The 24101-nt window shown below is 39.0% G+C and overlaps 1 protein-coding gene across 1 annotated transcript in view; it reads left to right on the top strand.

Annotated features, from left to right (window-relative positions):
- UMODL1 (uromodulin like 1) overlaps positions 1 to 23316 on the top strand; it is a 44515-nt gene extending 21199 nt beyond the window's left edge. Inside the window, exons 9-20 of the mRNA XM_089508428.1 lie at positions 746 to 883; positions 1998 to 2104; positions 3492 to 3666; positions 4296 to 4408; positions 5921 to 6134; positions 9754 to 9977; positions 11176 to 11318; positions 11715 to 11951; positions 15047 to 15206; positions 19644 to 19728; positions 21490 to 21694; positions 23267 to 23316. Coding sequence (XP_089364554.1) covers positions 746 to 883; positions 1998 to 2104; positions 3492 to 3666; positions 4296 to 4408; positions 5921 to 6134; positions 9754 to 9977; positions 11176 to 11318; positions 11715 to 11951; positions 15047 to 15206; positions 19644 to 19728; positions 21490 to 21674 — 1781 coding nt within the window. The 3' untranslated portion in view covers positions 21675 to 21694; positions 23267 to 23316. The remainder of the gene's footprint in view (positions 1 to 745; positions 884 to 1997; positions 2105 to 3491; positions 3667 to 4295; positions 4409 to 5920; positions 6135 to 9753; positions 9978 to 11175; positions 11319 to 11714; positions 11952 to 15046; positions 15207 to 19643; positions 19729 to 21489; positions 21695 to 23266) is intronic.
- The last annotated feature ends 785 nt before the right edge of the window (positions 23317 to 24101 follow it).

Genomic DNA, 24101 nt, shown 5'->3' with positions numbered 1-24101 from the left:
GCGGGGTCCCCTTCTTTGGACATCTTCAGAATGAGCCTGGCCAGCTCCCTGCTGGGGATGTTTTAGCTAGAGGTCCTGCACTGAGCAGGGGGTTGAATTTGATTGCCAATGTGTTTCCTTCCAATTCTATGATTCTGTGATTCTAAAACTTGAAGAAATTCAGCTATCAGTAGTAGGTTTTAGGAAGTGAACTATTAAAAATATCTCTTATGCTAAGCAAATACGTCTGATAAAAAAGAATGAGGAATTCATATTTGAAGCACTGAGGTGCCCCAAGAAAATAATTCATCCAAAATGTCATAAACTCTGTCTGATCTTGGTAGCCAGTCAAAATGTGTTTGCTGTCAGTCTTTCCTTTCCTCCAAAGGGGAGATACAAGGTATCACATTCAGCTTTGGAAGCATTCTGAACAAGTCCAAAGTCCAGTGTAGCTGCAGAGGATAAAACAGAATTTGGAAATAATTAGATGCAAAAAACAAGTAATTGTTGATTCATTCCTCTTCTTAACGACAAATGTATAACTACAGTATAAATGCAATGTCATTAGGTATATGTAAGTCCCTTTTTGATGCTTTTAACGCTAACTTTTAAATTACTTTTGTAATGATGAGGGTTTGGCTCTAAATATTGTTGGATTTTATGCAGACTCTTGAGATTAATAAATGAACCCATTGCTGCTTCTTATAGTGTACATTATCCTAACTGATTTTTTTTCCAGTTTAAATGTTGGGTTTTTGAATTGCAGACTGGAATGAATGTGCATCTAGAGCAGAGAATGATTGCTGTATGTTTGCAAGTTGTATCAATACAATAGGCTCATACATATGCAGATGCAAGACAACAACAGATGCCAATCCACTCCGACCTGGGAGAAACTGTGAGGGTAAGAAACAGGGGGGGGGGGTTCATTTTCATCCACAAATTGAAACAGGGTCTTCAGGAATCCCCTCTCTCATTAATTACGTTCTTGTGGAGAGCTTTCCATGTGAATAGCTGGGTTGTAAATCCCATGGAGTAGCCTCCAAGAATAATATCTGCTCCCCCTTTGGATCTTTGTTCAACATATGGGCGGGATACACACCGCCATTTAGTACGTCTTCTATACGTACTAGGGTTAGGAAGGGGCGGTGCTTCCGCACCCCCCTAACCCTAGTACGTATAGAATACGTACAAGATGGCGGCGCCCCTTCCACATGGGCGCCGCCATCTTGACGTACTGGACGCACAGCGTCCAGACGTGTCGCGCCGCTTCTGACGTAGCGAGCGCGCCCCTGGCGCCTCGCTACGTCGCAAACGCGACGAAAAAAGAAGCTCCATTTTGGAGCTTCTTTTTCGGTCCGCGCGGGAGTCGGGCCGTGTGAAGGCTCCGGCTCCCCCGCGGACCTACTGGCGGCGGCGGCAGAGCGGCGCAAAGTGGCGGTATGTACCTCGCCATGGTTTGGTAACAGAGCTGAGGGAACAAGTGCAACATTGGGACACATCTAGCAGTGTAGTCCTACTGTCCTGTAATTCATGGATGGATAAAGTGTGACCCCATTGCTTTTTTTCTAGTTTCCCAAACTCTAACCCCCTTCAAGCTCTTGCATAGCACTAGGTTTTGTTCCTCCCAAAGGTCAGTTGCCTCTGCTGGAGGGCTCCAAGAACTGTGGATTTATTTATTTATTTAAAAATCTCTTTAAAACTGCCTGGAAATCACGGAAACTGCAGCCAAAAGTAGCTTTCAGTTGAGATTTGCAGGGGGAAATGTAGAATTGTGTTTTGTCATAGAGGTGAAAATTGTGCCTTGTCTTTCTGAAATTGCCCAACCTTGCTTTATTTTCATAAAGCCCCTTTGCAAGGAATAACAAATGTGCACATATGTATTGTCAATTGCTTTATATTAGTACTGTAGTTATCTGCATAATGGTTTGAGAAGGAAGTGTATTAATAAATTAATAAATGTATAGTATATTAATACATTTCTCTTTGTGTCGTATGCAAAAAATGCTGCATTCCAGGTGAAATTGTGGATCCTACTACTGAAATGGTACCTACATTGGAAGCAAATGTTACAGAAGGACTGTCAGTGATAAGTGCCACTGCTCTGTCCATGACAGAGAGCACAGTGATTCCATTCACTCCTAAATCTACTGAGGCAATGACAGTGCCCCCAAGTGGCACTCAAATGTCAAACACTCTTTCAATAGCAAAAAATGTGCCAGCATCTCAGAGTACAAGCACATTAGGCTATGTCAAGGATAATAAGACCCTGAGTACCTCAGCAACAACAAGTCTAGCGACAACTATGTGGGGCAATGTCACAACATCAAATAAAAACTTAGCAGAGGATGGATTATCGAAACAAAAACAGCAGAACTCTTCATTGTCCACGATATCTGGAGTTTCAAATACTACTGTTTATCCTTTTGTGACAAGTGGGACTGTAGGAGAGGCAAGCACACCCAGCCTCTTAACTGACAGAAATTCTCAGAAAGATCCATCCCTGAATGTAACAGAACATCCTGCTCTAAATCAAAGCCTTGATAAAGAGGTGGGGAAAGATAACAGATCGTGGTCAGAGGAAAAAATATCCAAAATGTCCCTGTCTTCCTCTGAGGAGCACACCCATTCCGCCTTTGCTACAGATTGTGGTGGTGAGTTCAACTGTACTATAGACCTTCTCTTAAATGTAATAGGATAAAATGAAGAAAAAGACATTGTGGTGTGAAAAATGCAAGATTATTTAAATATAATAAAGACAATCTAATTGCCCCATCTAAATGCAATAAAAAGTGACAATGCAATAAAAACAATGTAATAAATGTAATTAAAACAATGAAATACAATGAAAACCAGCAGTTAAAAAAGAACTCTATAAAACACTAGCCTAAAATGTCTGAGTAAATAAAAAAAAAATTGACCTGCCACCAAAACGATTGCAAGGTCAGCACCAGTTACATCTCATTGAGGAGGATTTTCCCAAAAAAGGGGACCAATATAGCAAAAGCTCTGTTTCCGCTTTTGCTTTTGGTTCTTATGTTCTCCTTTGGATTATATATAACACAAAACAGGCATCTTGATAAGAGCTGTTTTTGAAGTAAGGAGAGCTACAAGGACACGATTCATAGTATAATTCTGCATAAAGAGTCACATTCACTTGTTATGCAGAATGTCACTTTGGTGGGATATGAGTTATTTTGTGGCATTTTAAGTCATTTTTTATTTTTTAAAAGGTTGACAACACATTAATGAATCTCTTAAATAATAATTAAGAATGAATGTTAATGAGTGGTACTTCATTTGTTGGAATAGTTTCCAATATCTATTAGATATTGAAAAATATCCAGGCAGTGAATATTTTGCAAGAATTCTAAGGACATTTTCTTTGTTTCTCTTGAAAAAATTAATTATTACCTCTTTTCTTTTTAGTGCCTCCTCAAGCTGAAAGAATTATTTTTTCCAATATAACCAGTACTAGCTTTCATGTTGGCTGTCCCACAAATTTTTCACAGAATTCTGCTTTCCAGTTTTTTCTCTTTGAGGGAAAGCAGCTTCTACAAGAGATTAAAACCCAGAGCAGCAACTTGACTTTTTCCAGATTAAAACCTGGGATTTTGTATACTGTGGAAATGCAGGTGGAAGTTTGTGGAAAGAAAGGTAAACCAGTACAGCATAAAGTAATGACAGGTAAGAAAAGGAGTTAATTTTCTGAATCTAGTGCCTTAGAAGTCCAGAAGAGAAAGAAGAACTTTGTACATTCTTAAAGAACTATTAAATATGGACATGCATTTAGTGCCATTAGCACAGTTTTTGCATATATCATATCATTGTCTTTTCACACCTATTGTGCATCAATGGAATAAAAATCCCAAAATTAATCATGTCATATGGATAACCTCTTTCTCATCCCTAAATGCAACAGAATAGACTAATAACAGACTTTGGGCTAAATACTATTGTTAGCATAAAAAAGAGTAAAATAATTTAATCAACTGGATTTATCTACATGTCCACTCACCATTTACCAATTATTTGAATGTATTTATTCTAGTTAAGAGTAACCAACAGATTGTCAATCTCACTCTGAAAGTATCATTGCTCTGTGTTTGAAAGTAACATTGGCTACTTTTCTTTCATTTGTTTTCATTCTTTTGCCATTTGGGATGTGACAAAAAGCTCCAACAATTTATCTGAAGCTTTCTTGATTTGCAGATTGTGATCTGATCAACATCTTTATAACTAATAATCTTGTCTTTGTGATCTGTCCAGCATCCTTTATAACTAATAACCTTAACTATTTCCTCAATAACTTGCAGCTGTGCAGAAATTTAATGGAACAGTCAGGATATCAAATATGAACTATAGATCAGAGTTCAGCAATTCAAGTAGTGAAGAGTTCCAAAATTTTACACAGTTGTTTCTCACTGAAGTAAGTGAATATGGAAAAAAACCCTAGAGAAATTCAATTTTGGAATGCATAATTATGTAAGTGCTAGGTGTGATGTGCCTTTTGGAAATATGGGTTTAAATGAATTGATAATCTCTTGATTATACTATTGAGAAAGAGAACTGTGATCCAGTAGCAAGAATTTGATGCATGTCAAGTTGTATCTTATAAATAGGGGGGCAGGGGGAGGAGTCCAGAGAGATCAGATCTATAAAAGCAGAGAGAAGAGCCCTTCCTATTCACTCAACCCACAGAGTAGAGCTTGGAAAAGTGACTTTATGGGGTTTAATCCAATTAGTCTGAACAACAGTAGACTCACTAAATCAACTGGGAACTCAGTAAATCTAGTAGATCTAAATCTAGGTGCAGCTGGGTCTACTCCAGCTACAACTAACCATTGGATTTCTGCTTTGGACTACAACTCTGAAAGTCCCCCAGCCACCATGATCAGTAGTCATGCTTCCTGGACTATTTTGGGAGTTGTAGTCCAAAAAGTAACTTTTTAAAGTTCTGATGTAGAGGAGCAGAGAGGAGGAGAGATTATCCATGTTCTACCTCAACATATATTTTTCCATATATATTTACATTTCCAGGTCTGGCCCATAGCAAGGAGTGAAAATTTGGCCAGACCTGCCTACTTTTATTCTACATGTCTAGCAAAAAGGGTGAACCGGTTGGGCTCTGTGTGTAGGTATACACACATGTGGGGTTCCTGATTTATTTATTTTTTTACTGATTGTGAATTGCGATTTTACTCTGGTACAAATGTACATGCATAAAACATGTTCTTACTTTTTGCTGAACATACTGCATCAGAAGCAGGATCAGTGGTCACGATCCTGCTCATGTTGCATTTAGTGACTGTGTAGTGTAAGGAACAGAATATAAATATTTTAGGTAACCTCACATCCATGTTACAATATTTTTCAAAAGGGAAGATTTGAGAATTATTCAAACTTACTGTGCCTGTGGGAAACTGCATACTTCAAAGCAACTTTCTTATCAAAACCACAAGGTTGCGAGTTCAAGACCAGCAAAAGGGCCCAAGCTCGACTCAGGCTTGCATCCTTCCGAGGTCGCTAAAATGAGTACCCAGTCTGTTGGGGGCAAATTAGCTTACTTGCTAATTTGCTTACTTGCTGTTCACCACTATGATCTTTGGAATAGCGGTATATAAATAAAACAAATTATTATTATTATTATTATTATTATTATCTTACCCATCTTGTGATTTGCTTTACCATTTATTTAAAAGAAAAAACCAAACAACTGACCGTCCAGTCAATTTGAAGGACAAGTCTGAAGGAATTGGTGATTATTGGCTAACTTCTCTCTCATAGGGTCATGCTAACTCCTGAATGTTCTGTTATCTGTGACTGAAACATGAAGCATTTCATGTATTATCTGAGAATTATGCCACCTACAAAACATAATGTTTCAAAGCATTCGTAGTACCCACGTTCATACAGTACATGCATTCTGTTTTGAAAACAGATACGCACATCTCTACCCCTTAGCATTATTCAGAAAATGGATGCTGGTATGATTCAAATGTTTATAATGAATATTACCAATGGAAGCATAGTGGTAAGCTTCAGTCTCCTGATTCCAGCAGATATGGATGCAAACAATGTTACTAGATCTTTTCTTCAAGCTTTTCAAAACAATTGCTATTTGATGATTGATAACAGCAGTGTCTCCATACATGGTAAGTTAGTGATTTATTTTATCACAATGATCAATGCTGTAGTTCAGATCTGGACTCTGATAATCATCAATAAAAATTTCATTATTTTCACTGAGCTTGCACCTGTTATCTCACAGAATAAAAACACATGGTTCATCATCTCACAGTTAAGGCAGTACATATTTGACCACAAATATAGCACTGTCTCTGGCATTGATGTGACCTTGTTGCTTCTGGGAAGTCAGGGCTGGCCTTAGTCTTTTTGCTGTCACAGGGATTACCCTCCAGATTATATGTAATCATTATTTCAGAACCTCACCTTCTGATCTCTTGTTCTAAACTCTAGTCACTCCTCTTCCTCTAGTGTGAATAGAAAATAAGCATCTTCAAAATGGCATGTATTTATCTGTTTATTGATAGCTCAAGCAATAATTTATGCAGGAGAAGCCTATGTTTACTGACATATAAGCTAGTCTCTTTGAGTTCTGTGGAACTTTCTCTTATGTTTTTGTGTGTATGATCATAGCCCTAGAAATGGCACCTCATTTCACAGTACAGTGGCAAGCTGAGACAACAGATGGTACATACTTGACACTATGCAGAATGTGCTGAAACCTTCTGGTGTCTTTAAGTGTATGCAATTGATTAAGCTAAAGTCTAGGTTTGCCAATTGTGGGAACAGCTTCATGGGGCATTACAGATCCAAGCCCTTCCAGGGTAACTTCCTAACTAGGGCTGGTACCAAGTACTGTACTTTATCACAGACAGGGGAAATGCTTGTAAGCATTCATAAATGGAAACAATAACATTCTGTACAAGAAATGCTGGTGCAGTAAATTAATAACCACATACTAATGCATCATTATTATTCTTTTTTTATTCTTCTTCTTTTTTTAAAAAACAGATTATGATGAATGTGTGAGAGAAGAAACTGATTGTTCCGCTGATGCATCTTGCTATAATACTTATGGATCATATGAATGCAACTGCAAAGAAGGATTTATCAATGTAAACGCTGAGAGACCTGGGAGAATCTGTGAAGGCAATATTTCAATATTCTATTTTCATTTTTTCCCAGTTCAGATATTATTAAATTGTTAGGTCTGATAGAAAAAGAGTGCTCACATTTTACTATTTTATTCTCATTCTAGTTTTGTCATAGCGGTATTTAAATTCTAATATTTCATGGTGGCAATCCACACGAATCTTTTGTTTAGCTATATAAATGTGTAGTGTGTGTATGAAATACATTTTGATGTTTTCATGTGTATAAATTGAGATATGGTGTGGCAGACACTAAAAATCCAACAAATGACTTCCACACAAAGCAACTGAAAGAAAGTACATAACTGTGAAGAAAAAAGTAATATAGGCCCTGTACAGATGGGCCTGATAGCACGTACTCAGTACATGCTAGGGTTGCCTGGGAGCATCCTTTTCAGACGCTCCCTAACCCTAGTATGTACTGAGTACGTTAAAATGGCAGCACCCTGTCTACATGGGCACCGCTATTTTGATGTAACAGCCGCGTCATGTCCAAATGGCGTGGAGTGGCCGTTAACTGGCACCCTTTCAGCGGCACCAAAAGGAGCTCCAAAACGGAGCTCCTTTGATACTGCGTATCGCTGGCACAGCTTTTACACAGCCGCGCCAGCGATACTGAAGAGAAAGGGGCCAAGCGGCCCCTTTCTCTGTCTCCCTGCCGCTGTCGGGGTGTCCTTGGGGCATGAAGCCCCAAGGACACTCCTTTCCAGGCTGCAGGGAAGCAGAGTTTTGCCGCTTCCCCAAGGCCTGGAAAAGCGGCAGATCGGGGCCTCTGGGGCTGCCGCTGTGGCAGCTTAGGCCCTGATCTGTCGGGGAAAGGGGCAGGTGCAGGCCACCTCAAAGGGGCGGTCTGTATCCCACCATAATTAACAATTTGCTGCCCTTTTGAGGCACCCAAAATTCACTGTCACATTCACACAGAGCTTAGAATTAACTAGTTAAAAAGTAATTAATTATTTGTTATTACTCATTCATTTCTCATAAGAACAAGTATATGACTAAGTTACACTGTGATGGTGACTTAACAAGGGATAACTGCACCCCTTTTGCTGTCATTGAATATTGGAGGAGGGCTATCAAAAGATTCTAATGCTGATTCATGCTGATGACTTATGATTCTGCTGTAGGCATTGAAGTGATAATGAAGTGGAAGGGTTGAGAGTGTGGTTTGTACTACTGATCAGCAGTTTGGCATTCACATTTTTTCAATAAGTAGCCATCTAGTTACTTTTAAAACACAGGAAAGGGGCTCCTTTTAAAAACTGTAACAAAAATGACAAATTGGAATCTTGAAATCATAACAGTCAGTAATTACTTTATAAACTTTCTAAGCTCTGGTCAAATAGCTAAACAGATGAAAGAAGTTATATAGTGACAGAAGAAATAGTAATATACCATTCACTGAGAAATCTAATATACATTCACAAAAAGTTAAGTAAATAGAGCAAAGGATAAATGAATTTATACTATCTGTGGAAAAATATTAAAGGTGAGAGAACTGACAAGAGTGCAGGATGGTGCAATCTGGCCATGCCACCCCTCACTATTTCATATATAGTATACTTTCACATATCCAAATTTCTTGGATCTCTAGATGATATTGGGAATCTTTTTTGTATGTTTTTCTAGTTTTGCTCAATTTTCACAGCAAAAGGTACTATTTCATCTAATGCAAAGCTTACTCTGAAGGAACAATGATAAGAATCACTTTCCTCACCTTCTCTTGGAAACGTATTTACCAAGAGAGGGGAAAGCATGCATATCTCTGTGTGACCTGCTTATCTTAAAGCATTGTAGGCGAAGCAAACAATTTTGTCCTTCTTAATGAGGCTCTGAAAAGGATGCTGAAATAGGATTTTTGACCATCTGTTTACCTCCTGCAAAAGACAGTCCCTATTCCAAAACAGGGTCCTTGTTAGCTCCAGCAGAATAGGATTTCTAAAAGTAAAATTTAATTGTCGCTTTGGAATTATTTTTCCAGAGAGAAAGAGAAGCAAAGGCCATGAATAGGATTCCAAAGAGGTGAAGGTTCAACCAAGCAGGGATGTAGCCAAGGGGGGGGGGGTTCTTGGGGTCCGGACCCCCCCTTCCATTAGATAAAATTAATGGTGTGTGCTGCTACGCTGCCGCACCCAAGCCCCATTATAATGGTGGCACTTCATCTGGACCCCTCCTTCCCAAAATCCTGGCTATGTCCCTGAACCAAGTTAATTGGGTTTCAGCCCTTTTGGAAATACTTCTTTTGACCTGAAAATGGAAATGTGTGAACGCTGAGGTGCATTTGCCATTAAAATACAATTTCTTTAATCATTGATAAGTGCATTTTACCTGATAGTTGGGAAGAAGATGAATTGCAAAAAATGCAATTTGTAATACTCTTTCCCCTCACATTCTATAGTATGACTTTCCAGCAATCCTACTCAGAAAAAAGAATGGTGCCGTACTGTTTTGCCTTTGACTTATTCATATATTTCAAGTCATGAACCATCATCACCTTCTGTCTCCACAGCCAAAGGTTTGGAGAATACAGTCGCAAGCTCTACAGTTAATAAAGCATTAACAGAACCAATAGTGAATGTCCGTAATTCACTTCAAGCTTCATCCTTGCCATTCACTAAGTTTTCAATTAAGAATGAAGTTCAAGTGCTTTGTGAGTTTGAAAAAATTGTCATCTCCATCCAGAAGGCTTTCCTGCAGAATCAATCAATCCCAGAATCTTCTTTGTACCTGGGAAGACCTCACTGCAATGTAAGCAAAAGCAATTCCAGTCATGTCATTCTTCAAACCGGATGGAATGAATGTGGAACTGAAGTACAAAGTGTAAGTCATTTTGATTTCTGAAGGAAAAAAAAGGATGGAATTAGAATCATAGTATTGTAGAACCACAGAGTTGGAAGATACCACAAGAGCCATCCAGTCCAACCTCCCTGTCATGCAGGAATACACAATCAAATACAATTGCATATAGTAAGAATGATGGGTAAACTGATATAAGTGGTTGAAACATTTATTGCAGATTTCACACTCATAAACCCACTACCCAAGTGTAATTACTTATTTAGTTAATCAAGAGGTAGGATAGTGGAGATGGTTCACCAATAAGTTGGCCTTATTTCAGCACCAATTAGCTGTTCACAAAAGTGTTCTATTGGATAGTGGGTTTGATTTTGATTTTGATGAATTGTTTTCTGTTGTTTTGATCTAAGTTAGTTTATATTGCTTTAAGTTATGTTATTGATTATACCCCAATCTGGCATCTTTAGGTGTAGAATGACATATACATTTCTTAATGAAGAAGTAAAACTGTATACAGTACATGGTATCCTTAAGTAAAACTTCTCAGATATATGTCAGGGGTACTGGATGAGTTATAATGCTTTCTCGTTAGTGGATAGTGAAATTGCTATAATACATTACCTCACTACACTCTTATAGTGTTGCTATTCCGCTTTTAATGCTCTGGTGCTTCCTGTTGCATTCTGAGGTTTGTAGTTCTAGAGGCCTAAGAGCTCTCTGGCTGAGAATTCTAAATGCTCCTCTCTCAAATCCTAGAATGCAACAGGAGGCAGCCAGAGCAGTTATAGTGGAATAGCAGCGCTATAAGAATGTAGTGCTGTAATCTAATTTTCCCCATTTATTTCCTTAAATGAATAGAAGTATGACCTCCATAACTGAGATGTAAACCAGTAACTGTTTATGAAAAAGTTAGCATGTGAAGTGATTTGAGTGCTGGATTTCAGGAGACAAGGTTCAAATCCTTGCTTGTCCAGGTGACCTTGGACAAGCCACACTCCCTCAGGGGCAGTGGAAGGCAATGGCAAACCCCTTTTGAGCCAAGAAAATTTGTGCTAGGGTCACCTAAGGGTTGGCATAAGTGGGAAATGATTTGAAGACACGTAACAACAACAACAACAACAACAATAGCAACCGTTATTAGGCAAAGTGAAGAGTGAATGGATAGTGAAATGAAAAGAAGAATGAAATGAAAAACTATGTCCTTTTTGCCTTTATGTTTCAGAATACAACACACACCATAGTAAAAACAACTCTCCGAAATGATATGTCTTCTCTGGGTGTTATCCACCATTTAAGAGTTGCCAGCCCAATTCATTGTGTGTTTCCGAATGATCTCTTGACTTCATCTGGATACACTCAGGAAGGGTAAAGAAAATCTCAACAAATAAAAGGGGAATGAAATCATGGAAGGCATAGTAGTGATTGTTCATGTTCAATAAAGTAAATTTTAAGAAGAGAAACAGAAGCCTCTGAATTTTCTGATGAAGTTACATTATAATCTTGTTCCACAGCTAAGAACTTCCCAATAGTTTTTATCAATGACAACACACCAATGGCTATGTAACTTTCTTCAGTGCTTTGTTTTCTAAACTGCAAAAGAAGAAGGTGGTTATATTGTTCTAGTCCAGAAACTGAGAGTTGAACAGGATCATTGTTCTTTTGCAATGTTTAGAAATAATGCTTCTATTTTCCACACATAAGAGAGGAGAAAAATAGCACTAAATGCTCCAAGAATGTTAACCATGACTGATTCTCTTGCAGAGTTTATACAATGTTTGAGGATTTACATGGATCAGGACGTTTCTTAACAGAAATGCAGTTGTTCATTGGAAATTCTCCAGTTCCCAAAAATTTCAGCATCTCTGCTAGTGAAGACATAATGATTGAGGTGGGAATTCAGACAGAAGATAGCAAGCTCAAGGTGGTTGTTGGTGAATGTTGGGCGACTCCAACTAATAACTCAATGGATCTTCTATCATTTCCTTTTATACATGGCAGGTATGTCTCTTTCATATGGAACCTCTGAAGTTATATTCTAAGATACAATCAACAAAATACTATTTGTCATTTCCAGGAAATGTGGGTTCATGCATAAAAGAGTCCGGTGGGAAAGCAGGTCCAAGAGCAGATTGTATCAAGTATGTTATGCAAGTCCCTTCAAGAATGGAAGAGTGACTGATGCAGGTCAGGATATTATGTGTCCATTGGGCATGTTAGCTCTGGCATCTGAGGAGCTTTAATACAATCTCTCCCCTCCCCAAACTGCAACATTTTCCAAGTTTTGCATTTCCCAAAGTAGAGCATATCTCATTTCATTTTGTGATGGTGGAGTGGATGGAGCTGACCAGTCTCCTTCACAAGCTGCATTCTCTGTTTGTGATTTGCTAATGGCAGGAGGACCTCTCAGAGTCCAAGGATTGTTCTGTGCTTTTATTACTGGCCAATGTAATCTTTGATTCTGATTGTGGGGTTAGATATGCAGGCACAGTATATAGAAGAACAAGGTCACATTCCCATGAAAGAAAAATGATAAGCTATGGACATACAACAGATTCAAGGTATCAGACATTTCACACCAGGACGACTGGCAGAGCCATTGAGGGGGGATGGGGCTTTGATACCCTCCATGATAAGACCAGTATTTTCAAATGACGGCATGGTCCAACGGAGCAAGCTGAGGCATGTGATGGGGGATGGAGCCATATATAAAGACAGTAGGCCCTCCCATCCTGCCTCTTTTCGATGACCAGCAGTCCACCTTCCCACCCTAAATGCAGGGTGAACTTTGTTGGTCGCTTCAGGGCCGGGTAGGAATTTTCTCCCCCTTTCCTAGTTTTTTTTGCCTACCCCATAATGTATGAAGGGACTGGAAATTGGCTAAGAGTGGCTGATAAATAGCTGTCACTGGCCAATATGGGGTTAAAGAATTGTTTGGTATGCACCTTTGGCACCCCTTTGTGGTGAAAGGTTAGGCTCTTGATCAGCTTGTACACGTCAAGGGACATGGAGTTGTGAGAGAACCTGCCTTTGGGGTAGACATGGGGTTTTTGCTCAATGTTACAAATTCGAGGGAGTTTGGGGGAGAGTACCTTATGTTTACCTTCCTAGGACTGACTGAGGATGAAATCCGAATCATCAGATTTACCTCAGGGTTCGGTGTTTGTGCCCAAAGGGAAGGCTGAAGAGGAGGTCTAAGATTGACACCTGGCTTCAGCTGGACTTGCACCAGGCTTTCACTTTAATCATTCTCTCACAGTTTGACTTTTAAGGTTTAAGTTCAAGTGCTTAGCTTTAAATAGGATGTAGGTCAAATAAATGGCCCTTTATTCATCCAATGTATGTGTCTGGTCTCTTTCTTTCATGGTTGGGTATCAAAAGAGTGAAGCTTACAAAGAAATAAAGTAAATAAATAAACAAAGCAACTAGAAACTATAATTTCAGGTTGATAGGTCTGCAATTTTTCAACATTCTTAAAGCCATTCCCCAAGTCACACACACAGAGACACATACCAGTAATGGTCTGGATATAGCTAAAAATGCAGTTCTCCTATGATATTTTCTGAATGGCACTGCCCTTATTTGTATTTCTACACAACCATTCATCTTTAATAGCAATGCTTTAACTTATTAGTCCATTAGATCAACAAACTGTTGCATCTCAGCCTCAGCACTGTTTCTGTTAACATGGGACATTATACTGTTCTACCTTAAAAAGTTGTTGTCAATATCATTTAGACAGTGTCTTTGAAGTGGCTAAAACTCTTCAAAAAGGTATATAAATAATGAATTTTCAGTATGTTGCATAATTAGGTAGATTTTTGAAACTTAGCATTTGTATTACACTTTGGAGTTTTTATACCACATCATATACTTTACTTTAGCAATCATACTGAACTGATTAAGAGGCCAAAGTAGACATTCATGAAAAAGGGACTATGGCAGGATACAGACCACCCCTTTGAGGTGGCCTGCACCCACCCCTTTCCCCAACGGATCGGGGCCTGAGCTGCTATGGGCCCGATCCGCCACTTTTCCAGGCCTCAGGCGGCCTGGAAAGGGGTGTCCTTGAGGCTACATTCCCCAAGGACATCCCGACAGCGGCGGGGAAAGAAAGGGGCCACTTGGCCCCTTTCTCTTTTGTATCGCTGGTGCAGCCATGTAAAGGCTGTGCCAGCGATACGCAGTGCAAAAGGAGCTCTGTTTTGGAGCTCCTTCCGGTGCACTGCAGTGGTGCCAGGACGTAATGGCCGTGCTGCGCCATTTGGACGTGACGCGGCCGTTACATCAAAATGGCAGCGCCCATGTAGATAGGGCACCACCATTTTGACGTCCTGGCGATGTACTAGGGTTGCGGGGCATATATAAGCAACGCCCCAAGGCAACCCAAGTACGTTGCCAGGACGCGCTTAATGGCCCATCTATACGGGGCCTAAAAACTCATTTTGTGCTTCTAATACATGTATTTGTATATAATGTTGGTTACTTGAATATAGGGAGTTGCCATAGCAGAGGATGGCCTCTCTGTTACAGTCCTCACTGTTAGGGTATGACTGTGATAGGGGGGGGGGCAAACAAATGGGTTCCTTGTATGTCTAGTTGGATGGAGAGGACCATGCAAGAAAGGGGAAAACACATTAACATGTCGATGCCTCCTTTTCTTTCTGAAAAGAACCTAATAGCAGAGCTTTTGATATACAATAACTGTGCTTTATCCTTCAACAAGAAGGGGAGAAGAAGGAGATAGTGACAGAGAAGCCATCCAGTGTCTAAGAATTTATCAGTGGCTAGGCTGGAGGATTCTGTGTTGTCCAAAAATGTAATTTTTCTCAAGCTTTAATTGTGATGTGTGCTGCTACAAATGTGAGCCTCTTGTTGGTATCTATATGTCTAGGAGCAGAACCTTCAAATGTTTTGTTTGAATGTATCTAACATTATAAATCATTCTGCAGTTTCTACTTGAACTGTACTCTCAATACCTACTCCCTGAAAAACTACCACAACATTTTAGAGGAAGTTCAGAAGCAGAAATACAAGTTTGTGGGTGGTGTTGATTGCTAAGCCATCAGTTATTTTACTGATTTTTATCTTTTCAGTTGTCCAGTTCCAAATACTCACACCACAGTGATTTCAAATGGGATGTCCAGAAAAGCCCAGTTTAAGCTGAAAATCTTTTCTTTTGTGAATGACTCAGTGGTTTACTTACATTGCAAAATCCATGTTTGCATGGAAACACCTGGAACTACTTGCAAGGCGGTAAGGAGTTTCTCTGCCAACTTTCACTATTGCTTCCCTGCAAGCCCAATTTGGAAAACAAAGTGATCATAAATGCACAGGGGCCCTTTCACACTACACAGTTTCCACTGAAACAATTCTGTGGAATTCTATAATTTGTAGTTTAAGGAAGGGTATTTAGCCTTCTCAGCCAGAGAGCTGTAGGGCCTTGCCAATATGTATATCCCAGAATTCCATAGGACGCAGCCGTGAAAGTTAAAAGCAGAGTCATAACACTATTGTTGTGTAGTGTGAAAGATCCTCAAAAGGAGTAATGTATGTTCTATATATTGCTACGAAAAGCCATTTGCAACAAAACAAAAATTATTGTGTAAATTACTCTGAGGAACTTCCTGAACTTTCTTCAGCAAAGATAATTTCAAAGCAGGAACTGCAAATAGAAGCATTTCATAAAAGAGGGATTTTTATTGCATGAGAGTAGAAAGCTACCACCATTATTTTGCATAGTTCGGAAAGACTACTTTTTGGACTACTTCTTCCAGAATCCCCCAGTCAGCATGTTCATGGCTATACGGCTATGGAATTCTGGAAACTGTAGTGCCCAAAAATAACCTTTTCAAACATTGTTATTTTGCTGCAAAAATAGCTCAGTTTTCCATGATAGACAGCCAGATGAACAGTTCAGGTAGACAGCCAGTACTAGATTTACACTGTCCATGAACGTGGGTCTTTCATGTGATTGGCATTTTGATTTTAATCATTCAATGTGTCAAAATGCTTTTTGATTCTTTAATAATAAGTAGCTGTGTTTTCACTTGGAACTAAACAAAAAGTCAATGTTTAGTATTCTATGCCTTTTGTATTAATTGTTTTATGCTTTTTGATAAGCTCATTTTGTCATGGCCTTTGGCTAGTACAATAAACGTTAACTTGACTTGATATGTCAATTGGGAGGGCATTCCGTAACTGAGTGCCACAGCTGTGAAGGCCATCTCCCATGTGCTCCCAAACCGTATTACCCCAATTGGTGAGACACAGCGAAGATCTTCCGCTAGCAAACTGCAGTCTTCAGACAGGCGCATATAGGTAGAAGAGCTCCCTCAAGTATTGATAAACAGCCTTTGAACCCTGCATTACTTGTTGACCTATAAGTGATGGCTTAAAAGTGATTTGCTTGTGGCTAAAGTGAATTTAAACATTATCTGTAGTAACATCACAACAGTTTTGGGGTGAGTAGGTGATAAGAAGTAATAAATAATAGATTATATCCTGACATTATATTAATACATTTCTGGTATTCTATTTTATCTGATACTATTTATAAAAGTTTGTATCATGATATGAGTATTATTGGGGAGTGAGGCTATCTGGGTATGTATCAAGGTTTTTAAGAACTGTGTCTCAAAACATTTGAGCTGTACTTCACTATTATCTTAATACAAGCCTGGTTCTGCTCTCTGAGCTTAGTAGATTTGTACTGGCAAGGGAACCTTAAGACTCACTTATTTGAAGACCATGGGGGCAATCTAGAGGGTAACATGCAGGCAACATGCTGGTACATGTTTGGGTATTTGTACTTTTTAAAATTCTAAATTGATTTGATGCACAACTTGTTCTGATCATCCAGCTTTCACTTATATAAATAGCCACCTCTTTTTTCATTCCAGAATAATTCAGCAAAATTAAGCTAAAACAGTTTGGTGTAGTAGCATTTCTCAGTACATTTTCAAAGCCCACATGGAATTGCTTCCATCATAGGCATGACATTTCTAGTGTCATATTGAAGATACCAGAAGTGTGGGTGTGCTCTCTTTCTCCTACTCCTTTCTCTGTGTTTTTCAAATACAGTGATAGGGCATAGTCAAGGCAGCATGGCCCCTGCAAAGGCATAGCTGTTGACAACCACAGTGCTTTACCATTATTTGATATTTGTTTGCTATGTCTTAGTTTCCATTACTTGGCAGTATAGTATAGTATATTACAGCATGGCTATTCTGTTTTACTCCACTAACTTGGTTACACTTTCAGCACAATCCTATGACAGTTTTGTCAATTCTATGGAAGGAAATAGTATTCATATTTTTTTTCACCCAATCGGGGGGGAAAAACGTTAACTGCCACAACAAGACTATTTGCCCCTTATACTAGGGACCTCTGGGAGTTCTTGGAATGTCCCTGCAAATGATGTCTTTGGAGCATATGCAGCTAAAGAAAAATAGCTGGATTGTTACCACTGATCCCCTCACTTTAAGACAAGCTGGAAACAACCATTTGGGGGGGGGCATTCATGGCATATAAAATGGTTTTAGGGAGTACTTTAGGCCGCTGCATGATCAGAACAGAATTCTGACCAACACAATGACCTAAAAAGTGAATTTTAATTTCACAACGCAGACCTACAACATTGTAACATACTAACAGGATGCCAGCAGTTGGATTTTGCACAAAATTTGATATTGTAGTTTGCACAGGAACATTGTAACTTTGTGAATTTTTCACTAAAAATCCTGAAAAATGAATAATTGTAAAGGCAGAACAACTGTTGGAATCATGGCCATCAGGGAAAAATCTTTGGAAAGTTTTCATTCTCATGTGCAAGAATAAAATAAAAATGTACATTTCTCGTCATTTCTGTTTTGTCTTTGTCAGTAGGCTCTAACTTCTGTCGGCATCACTTGGCACAGGCTCAGGGAGATGTTTCTCATATTCTAGATCAGAATGGGCAATTTTGGTTCATCCAGAAGCTAGTCCCACCCCATCCCAGAACACACTGCAGGCCACCCCCGCCAGACCCAACTGCTACAACAACACTGAGATTGGGCAGCAATTTCCTTGTTTTAGAAGAGGTTTCCTGGTTTGACATTAAATTTCAGCAAAATAGTTTTGAAGAGGCCCAGAGGCTTCAAATATATCCTGTGGTACATATTTCTTACCTACCCCCTATTCTAGAGCCATGGTTTTGGACCCAGACTCTTAGTGTTAGTGATGTTTTGACATTAATTAAATTACAGGGAGGAGAAGATCAGGAGAGCTTTCCCATAACAAGACCGTAGTAGGAGAGAATTGTGCGCGCGCGCACACACACACACGTTTTTACAAGGTGTTGTTGGAAAAAGCAAATTTAAGGACAGATTGTTGTATAGAAGGATCAAAGTACATGAAAACCAGTTGTAGTTTGTTTACAAAACATTTAATAAGTGCACATCTGTAAACTGTAAAACTGCAATCCTATCATCAGATAACCTGTTGAACATGGTAGAACTTACTTTTGAACAGACATATATTACACACACACACACCCAACTCCTGTCTCCTTCCCACATCTATATTCCACATAAAGGAACAACATCTTTACATATAAGAAAGAAGAAAAAGAAACCATAACATCTTCTATTGATATTGTTGTTTTTCTATAATTTCACCTAGTTATCCAATAAATAAATAAATAAAAAGGTCTAATGCTAGGCTTGACAGAATGTCTTGGTAAGCAGGAATGCATATAAAAGAACTATGAGCCTGTACAGACAGGCTAAAATAAAGCTGCTTTGGGTCACTTTGGAGATATGCTGTTTAAATTATTCATGTGTCCTAAGAGTCTGGAAGCCACGCCAAAGTCACGCTCCAGTCCTTAGGACTGGAACATGGCTTTGGCGTGGCTTCCAGACTCTTAGGACACATGAATAATTTAAACAGCATATCTCCAAAGTGACCCAAAGCAGCTTTATTTTGGCCTGTCTGTATGGGGCCCATGAGCCCAGCTGAAATATTTTGGTGCTAAAGAAATCTGTAGGGTGAGGATGAAATAATGATACTATTTTCATTTAGGATCCTGACATTGTCAGGAATTCCTGAGAAGCTTTCATTAGAAAACACGGGAAACTGATTGTTTCATTTGCAGTTTCTACAAGATATGGACACTACATGATCCATTTGCAGTCTTTCTGCAGATTATTAAATGCTCATTTTTAGTAAGTTTATGTTTGTGTAATCTTACCCATGGGGTACAGTTTTAATATGTACAACTGTGCCCACAAATCATTTGCATGACAAAAATATATCATGTACAGAATAGTTGTCTTCTTGTGACTTAGGCTATAAGGCAGTAATTTCAAAGAAAATGGGCCATGGAATTCAGAGTGGACTATCAGTCAGAAAGAAATTATGAAAATGTATAATCATGTGCACTTATTCCACTGGACTGAATTTGCAACCATTTAGCATATTGTTGTTGTGTGCCTTCAAGTCATTTAGCTTACTTGCTAATTAGCTTACTTGCTGTTCACCGCTATGATCTTTGGAATAGCGGTATATAAATAAAACAAATTAAATTATTATTTCCAACTTATGGCATCCCTAAGGTGGCCCTATCATGGGATTTTCTTGGCATTTTTGGCATATGCATTTTAACATTTCATAATGGTAAAAATCCAACCTATGTTTGTTTATTTACTAATGCAGAGCTGCAGTGGGTTCCGTTCTCAAAGGAGTGGGGAAACTATTGCAATGCCCAGGACATCTTGGGGGCCTCTGCGCAGATCCAGTGGTGAGTAATCAGTAAGAACTGTAGAATGGGACATCAGGAAAGAAAAGGTTAATAGTTTGTGTGTGTAAGAGAGAAGGTTTCATACTAGTAGTGGAATGAGATAGATGTTACCAGGCACTATGCAATGACTTTGCCAATTTCACCAGTCAGTGGAATGATGGAGTGGTGAAAATAATGAGCTGAAACAAACAGGTAAGGCAAAAAATGGTTTCCATGGTCCATTTGAACCTCTTGTATCACTGATTGTTCTCCATCACCAGATATAAAAAAACGTCTCCTTCATTCATTGCTGTTGTCGTCATTTATGACTTATGATGACCCTAAAGCAAACTTATCATGGGGTTTTCTGGGGCTGAGAGTATGTGGCTTATCCAAGGTCACCCAGTCGTTTTTGTTTGAAACATTGTTTGTGCAAAAAAAATCTTGACCAAGATGCTGCATAGTCAGATTCAACCACAGTGACAGAGTTCTGTTGTCTTTAAGTCTAATGATGCCACCTCCTCAAGGTACTACCTTTTTCAGCCTGGCAGTGCCCCAGCCAAAGGGTTTCTGAGGTTCTACAGACTAGGAGAGTAGGAAATGACATCTTGTGGTTGCAGGGTGCATTGGGAACAAGCAATTGGAGAGATCCCTTGGGGTTCTTCTGCAATTGTTTTTCTTTGAGCTCATCTATGCTTGGGGGGGAATGTCTGAATGGATTCATCGTCTGTTCTGCTTCAGACCTGCTCTACACTTGTTGTCAACATTACTGTTGCTGTGGTTAGCTCCCACTACCACTGCCTTTGCTACAGCTCCCAGAGTCAGGACAAATTGCTCCTTGGCAGGGGCCACCTTCCCTGCCCAGAACAACATGTAAATGAAGGTTTTTCCTGCTTGTGAGGTGCTGCAGACATAATTCCCTAATGCCCCAAATCTGCAGTGCTTTGGAAAGCCTTTGGAAGCTGAAAAGGTAGAATTTTGGGGTCATGTTCTATAATTAATTACCATAAATGTCAATCCCCAGCAGTTATGATAGTGTAAATCCAGTTTATAATCTTGTAACTATTGAACAGGATGCCAGCCCTCCTCCTCCGTCTTTCGTTCCACAACCTATTTCTTTTGTGTGTGTGCAAAAAAGCATATTCCACAGAAACACAAGAAGGGGATGGGTTTTGTTTTCTGCTTTTGCACAAAATACATTTTTCTGTCCCCCAAAGAAAATTTTCACAAAAACACCCTGAAATCAAAACAAAAATATTAGAAAAATGTGGAAAAACTTTTAATTTCACCTAGTGGGGAGAAAACTTTTTGAGTGATTCATTCTTGCATATTAGAATGAAATAAGCAAAGAGTCACATCCATAGTTCATGCTGCAAAAGACTGTGAAACAACAAGGTAGGGAAAGGCTAGAATGAAAGGAAGAGAGGATGAGAGAGAGAAAATATGAATATATATGTAAGAGGTATACTTTGTGTTTTCCTAGGTAGGTGTCCTAGATGAGGAAACAGGTGGGAATGTCTCTGATTTCATATTTTAAATGCTCACTGCTCTGCAGATATAACACTGTATTAACATTCTAAAGAGCTGGAACATTCAGAAATGATACACAGTCTTGATTCCAGTGCTTTTACTACACATTGTATGACATATAGCCAATTAAAGTTCCTGTAAAAACTTCAATGAAAGGTCAATATTAGGTTTTATAGTTTTACTTGTGTTTTATAATATAAAGTTTATATCATCTCAAAGGTCATCTTTCCATTTATTTTTTTTTTATTTCAGATGATTTAAAGGACAAGAAAGTGCCTGGCTTAGGAGCAGGATATATAATACTCATTGTGCTTGGTATATTTGTTCTTACACTGGGAACAGTGGGATTTTTTGTTTGCCGACACCAACAGAAGGCTGGCACATACAACTTCAAAATCAAATCTGACAATTTTAACTACCAAGTGTTCTGTGATTGAACATTGCAGTCTTAACACGTGTGAGTTCTGTTGTTCACTGGATGGATGTGATGGTTTTGCACCTCTGTAAAATCTTTTTAAATGAACCATTACAAGTTTACATGAACATGTCTGGTTATATGAACCAGACATGTGTTTCTGTGTAGTCAGTCCTATCTGTAAGCAAATAGACTTTTTAAATCTGTTAGGCAGGTTACACACTGCCATTTAGTATGTAATGAATACGTACTAGGGTTAGGAAGGGGCGGTGCTTCTGCACCCCCCTAACCCTAGTACGTATTCTGTACGTACAATATGGCGGCGGTCGTTCCACATGGCCACCGCCATATTTACGTATCGGACGCTGTGCGTCCGCACGTGTCGCGGCGTCTATGACGTCGCGAGTGTGCCCCTGGCACCTCGCAACATCATAGAGGCGCCGCTTAAAGAAGCTCCATTTTGGAGCTTCTTTTTTGGTCCATGAGGGAGCCGCGCGGTGTGGCCGCTGCGGCTCCTGCACAGAGCAAATGGCGGCGGCGGCAGACCGCCGCAAAGCAGCGGTCTGTAACCCGCCATAGTTTCAACAGAGAGCCTATACAGAACAAAGAGTGGACTATTAGATGGAGATTTCAGTGGCCATATTTCACAAACATTCTTGGCCATTGAGTTTATTAGATGACTGTAAGCATGTCACTCTCAGCTTGATCAACGTGGGAAGATAAAACGATATAACACCCACAGATGAAATCCTAAACTTTTTGGTGGATAGGTAGTATCCAAATGTCATTGGTATATAGGTAATGTTATACCACTAATGAAAGATGTCATTATTTTCTCATGCTAGTCTAGACATTCTACAAAATACAATATTGCTCCACATGTCGCTGGACATGATATATCCAACCAAATTTAATCACAAGCAGATGATGCTCAGATTTATCCTCTGATTTCTTCATAAATTCTTTAATAATTTTTCATTAGATTCAGTTGCTATTTCAAAGCTTTTTAGGGTTCTTACAACCTTTTGGGAGGAGAAAAAAATGCTACCACTTTTTCAGTTAGGATTATTTCTCTTCTACAGACGCACAATACCATTGTTGATATCACATGTTCTTTAAAGGAAGGATGCATTAATCAGTATAAAGGAACAAGTTAGACATAGTTACTCAACAAGCCCTTCATTATGATTTTCCAGTCAGGCAATTAAGGGAATGTGGAATTGGTATCTTCATGCAAATCTGCTAAGTATGCAATGTGAGTGCTGTATTAAGGAAAGCATTTTGAAGTGGTTGCATAAAATCAAGAGAAGCTTTGAGAAATCTATTTAACATATGATACAAAGCTGAGAAGAGAATGAGAGAGTTTTGCAATTGCTTCTGCCATGTCAGGATAACAGATTTTCCGAGATAGAAGCTGATTCTGTTCCTGATTAAGTATCCTTGCAATGTTTTAATTTTTTACGGTGCATGTAGCCCTCAGTGGAAAGTATCCTTACTTTAAAGCAAACACCTATGAGAACTTGTTTAAATTTGAGTCTAATAGCAAAGAGTTGTAAAGTCCAGGAAATAAAATTTAAACTTCATTAGTAAAGTTTCTTTCTTTTTCCCTCCCAGAGCCTTCATGGCCAAGGAGGAAGCATGGCCACTGCCTACATGGATATCCCTCTGGATCAACCTGAGAACATCTATAACAACTTCTTGGCAAAATGTATGCCTGTGACTCCAACATTGTCATTTTTTTCTTTCTCTTGTTTGACTTTAATACCTCTGCCTGACGAAGAAGACAGTGGAGCTCTGAAACCTTGCATCATGTATTTTGTGCAATTTGGTTGGTCCGATAAAGGGATCTTGGTTTTATGAATTTTGAATGTTGTTGTATTTTGCTGTATGACCACATGGATACACCTGGTTATGTTTGCTAGGGTATACTTAGGTTAGTACTTAACTGGAAGACCAGCTCCAGATAGGCTAGGAAAGAAATCTGCCTAAAAGTCTAGAGAGCTTCAGCCAGTCAGAATATTGGGCTAGACAGACTAAGGTTCTGACTCAGTGTAAAGAACCTTCCTATGTTATTTTTTATGTTTTATGTTCAGATTACAAAATTATTCAGATTTAGAGATTAGGCATACTATTTCTCTAACAGATTTGCAATGCCTACTAATAGTTTCATTCTAAGTAGAAATTCAGCTTTTGGATATCTGCTTTTTTGGCATCAGGAGGAGGGAGGTTCCTTGTACAATTTCTTCTTATTGTAAAGTTGTTCAAATCACAAATCCTGAAAGGAAGTGCAGAAAAGCACAGGGAAGTTGACAAATTTAACATAGACCCAAAGAATCTAATAATGGCCAATCTTGTCGTGCTTCAGGTATTTTGTATATTCCACCAACCATACAAGATTTGTGAAACTGACCATATGTCTTTTTAGTAATCCTTATTTTAACCTGCAGCC

This window comes from Sceloporus occidentalis, unplaced genomic scaffold, assembly GCF_023333645.1.
Source record: "Sceloporus occidentalis isolate IW3139 unplaced genomic scaffold, rSceOcc1.0.p SCAF_2, whole genome shotgun sequence".
In the NCBI taxonomy this organism is placed as follows: Eukaryota; Metazoa; Chordata; class Lepidosauria; order Squamata; family Phrynosomatidae; genus Sceloporus; species Sceloporus occidentalis.
This window is presented reverse-complemented; position numbering and strand designations above follow the sequence as displayed.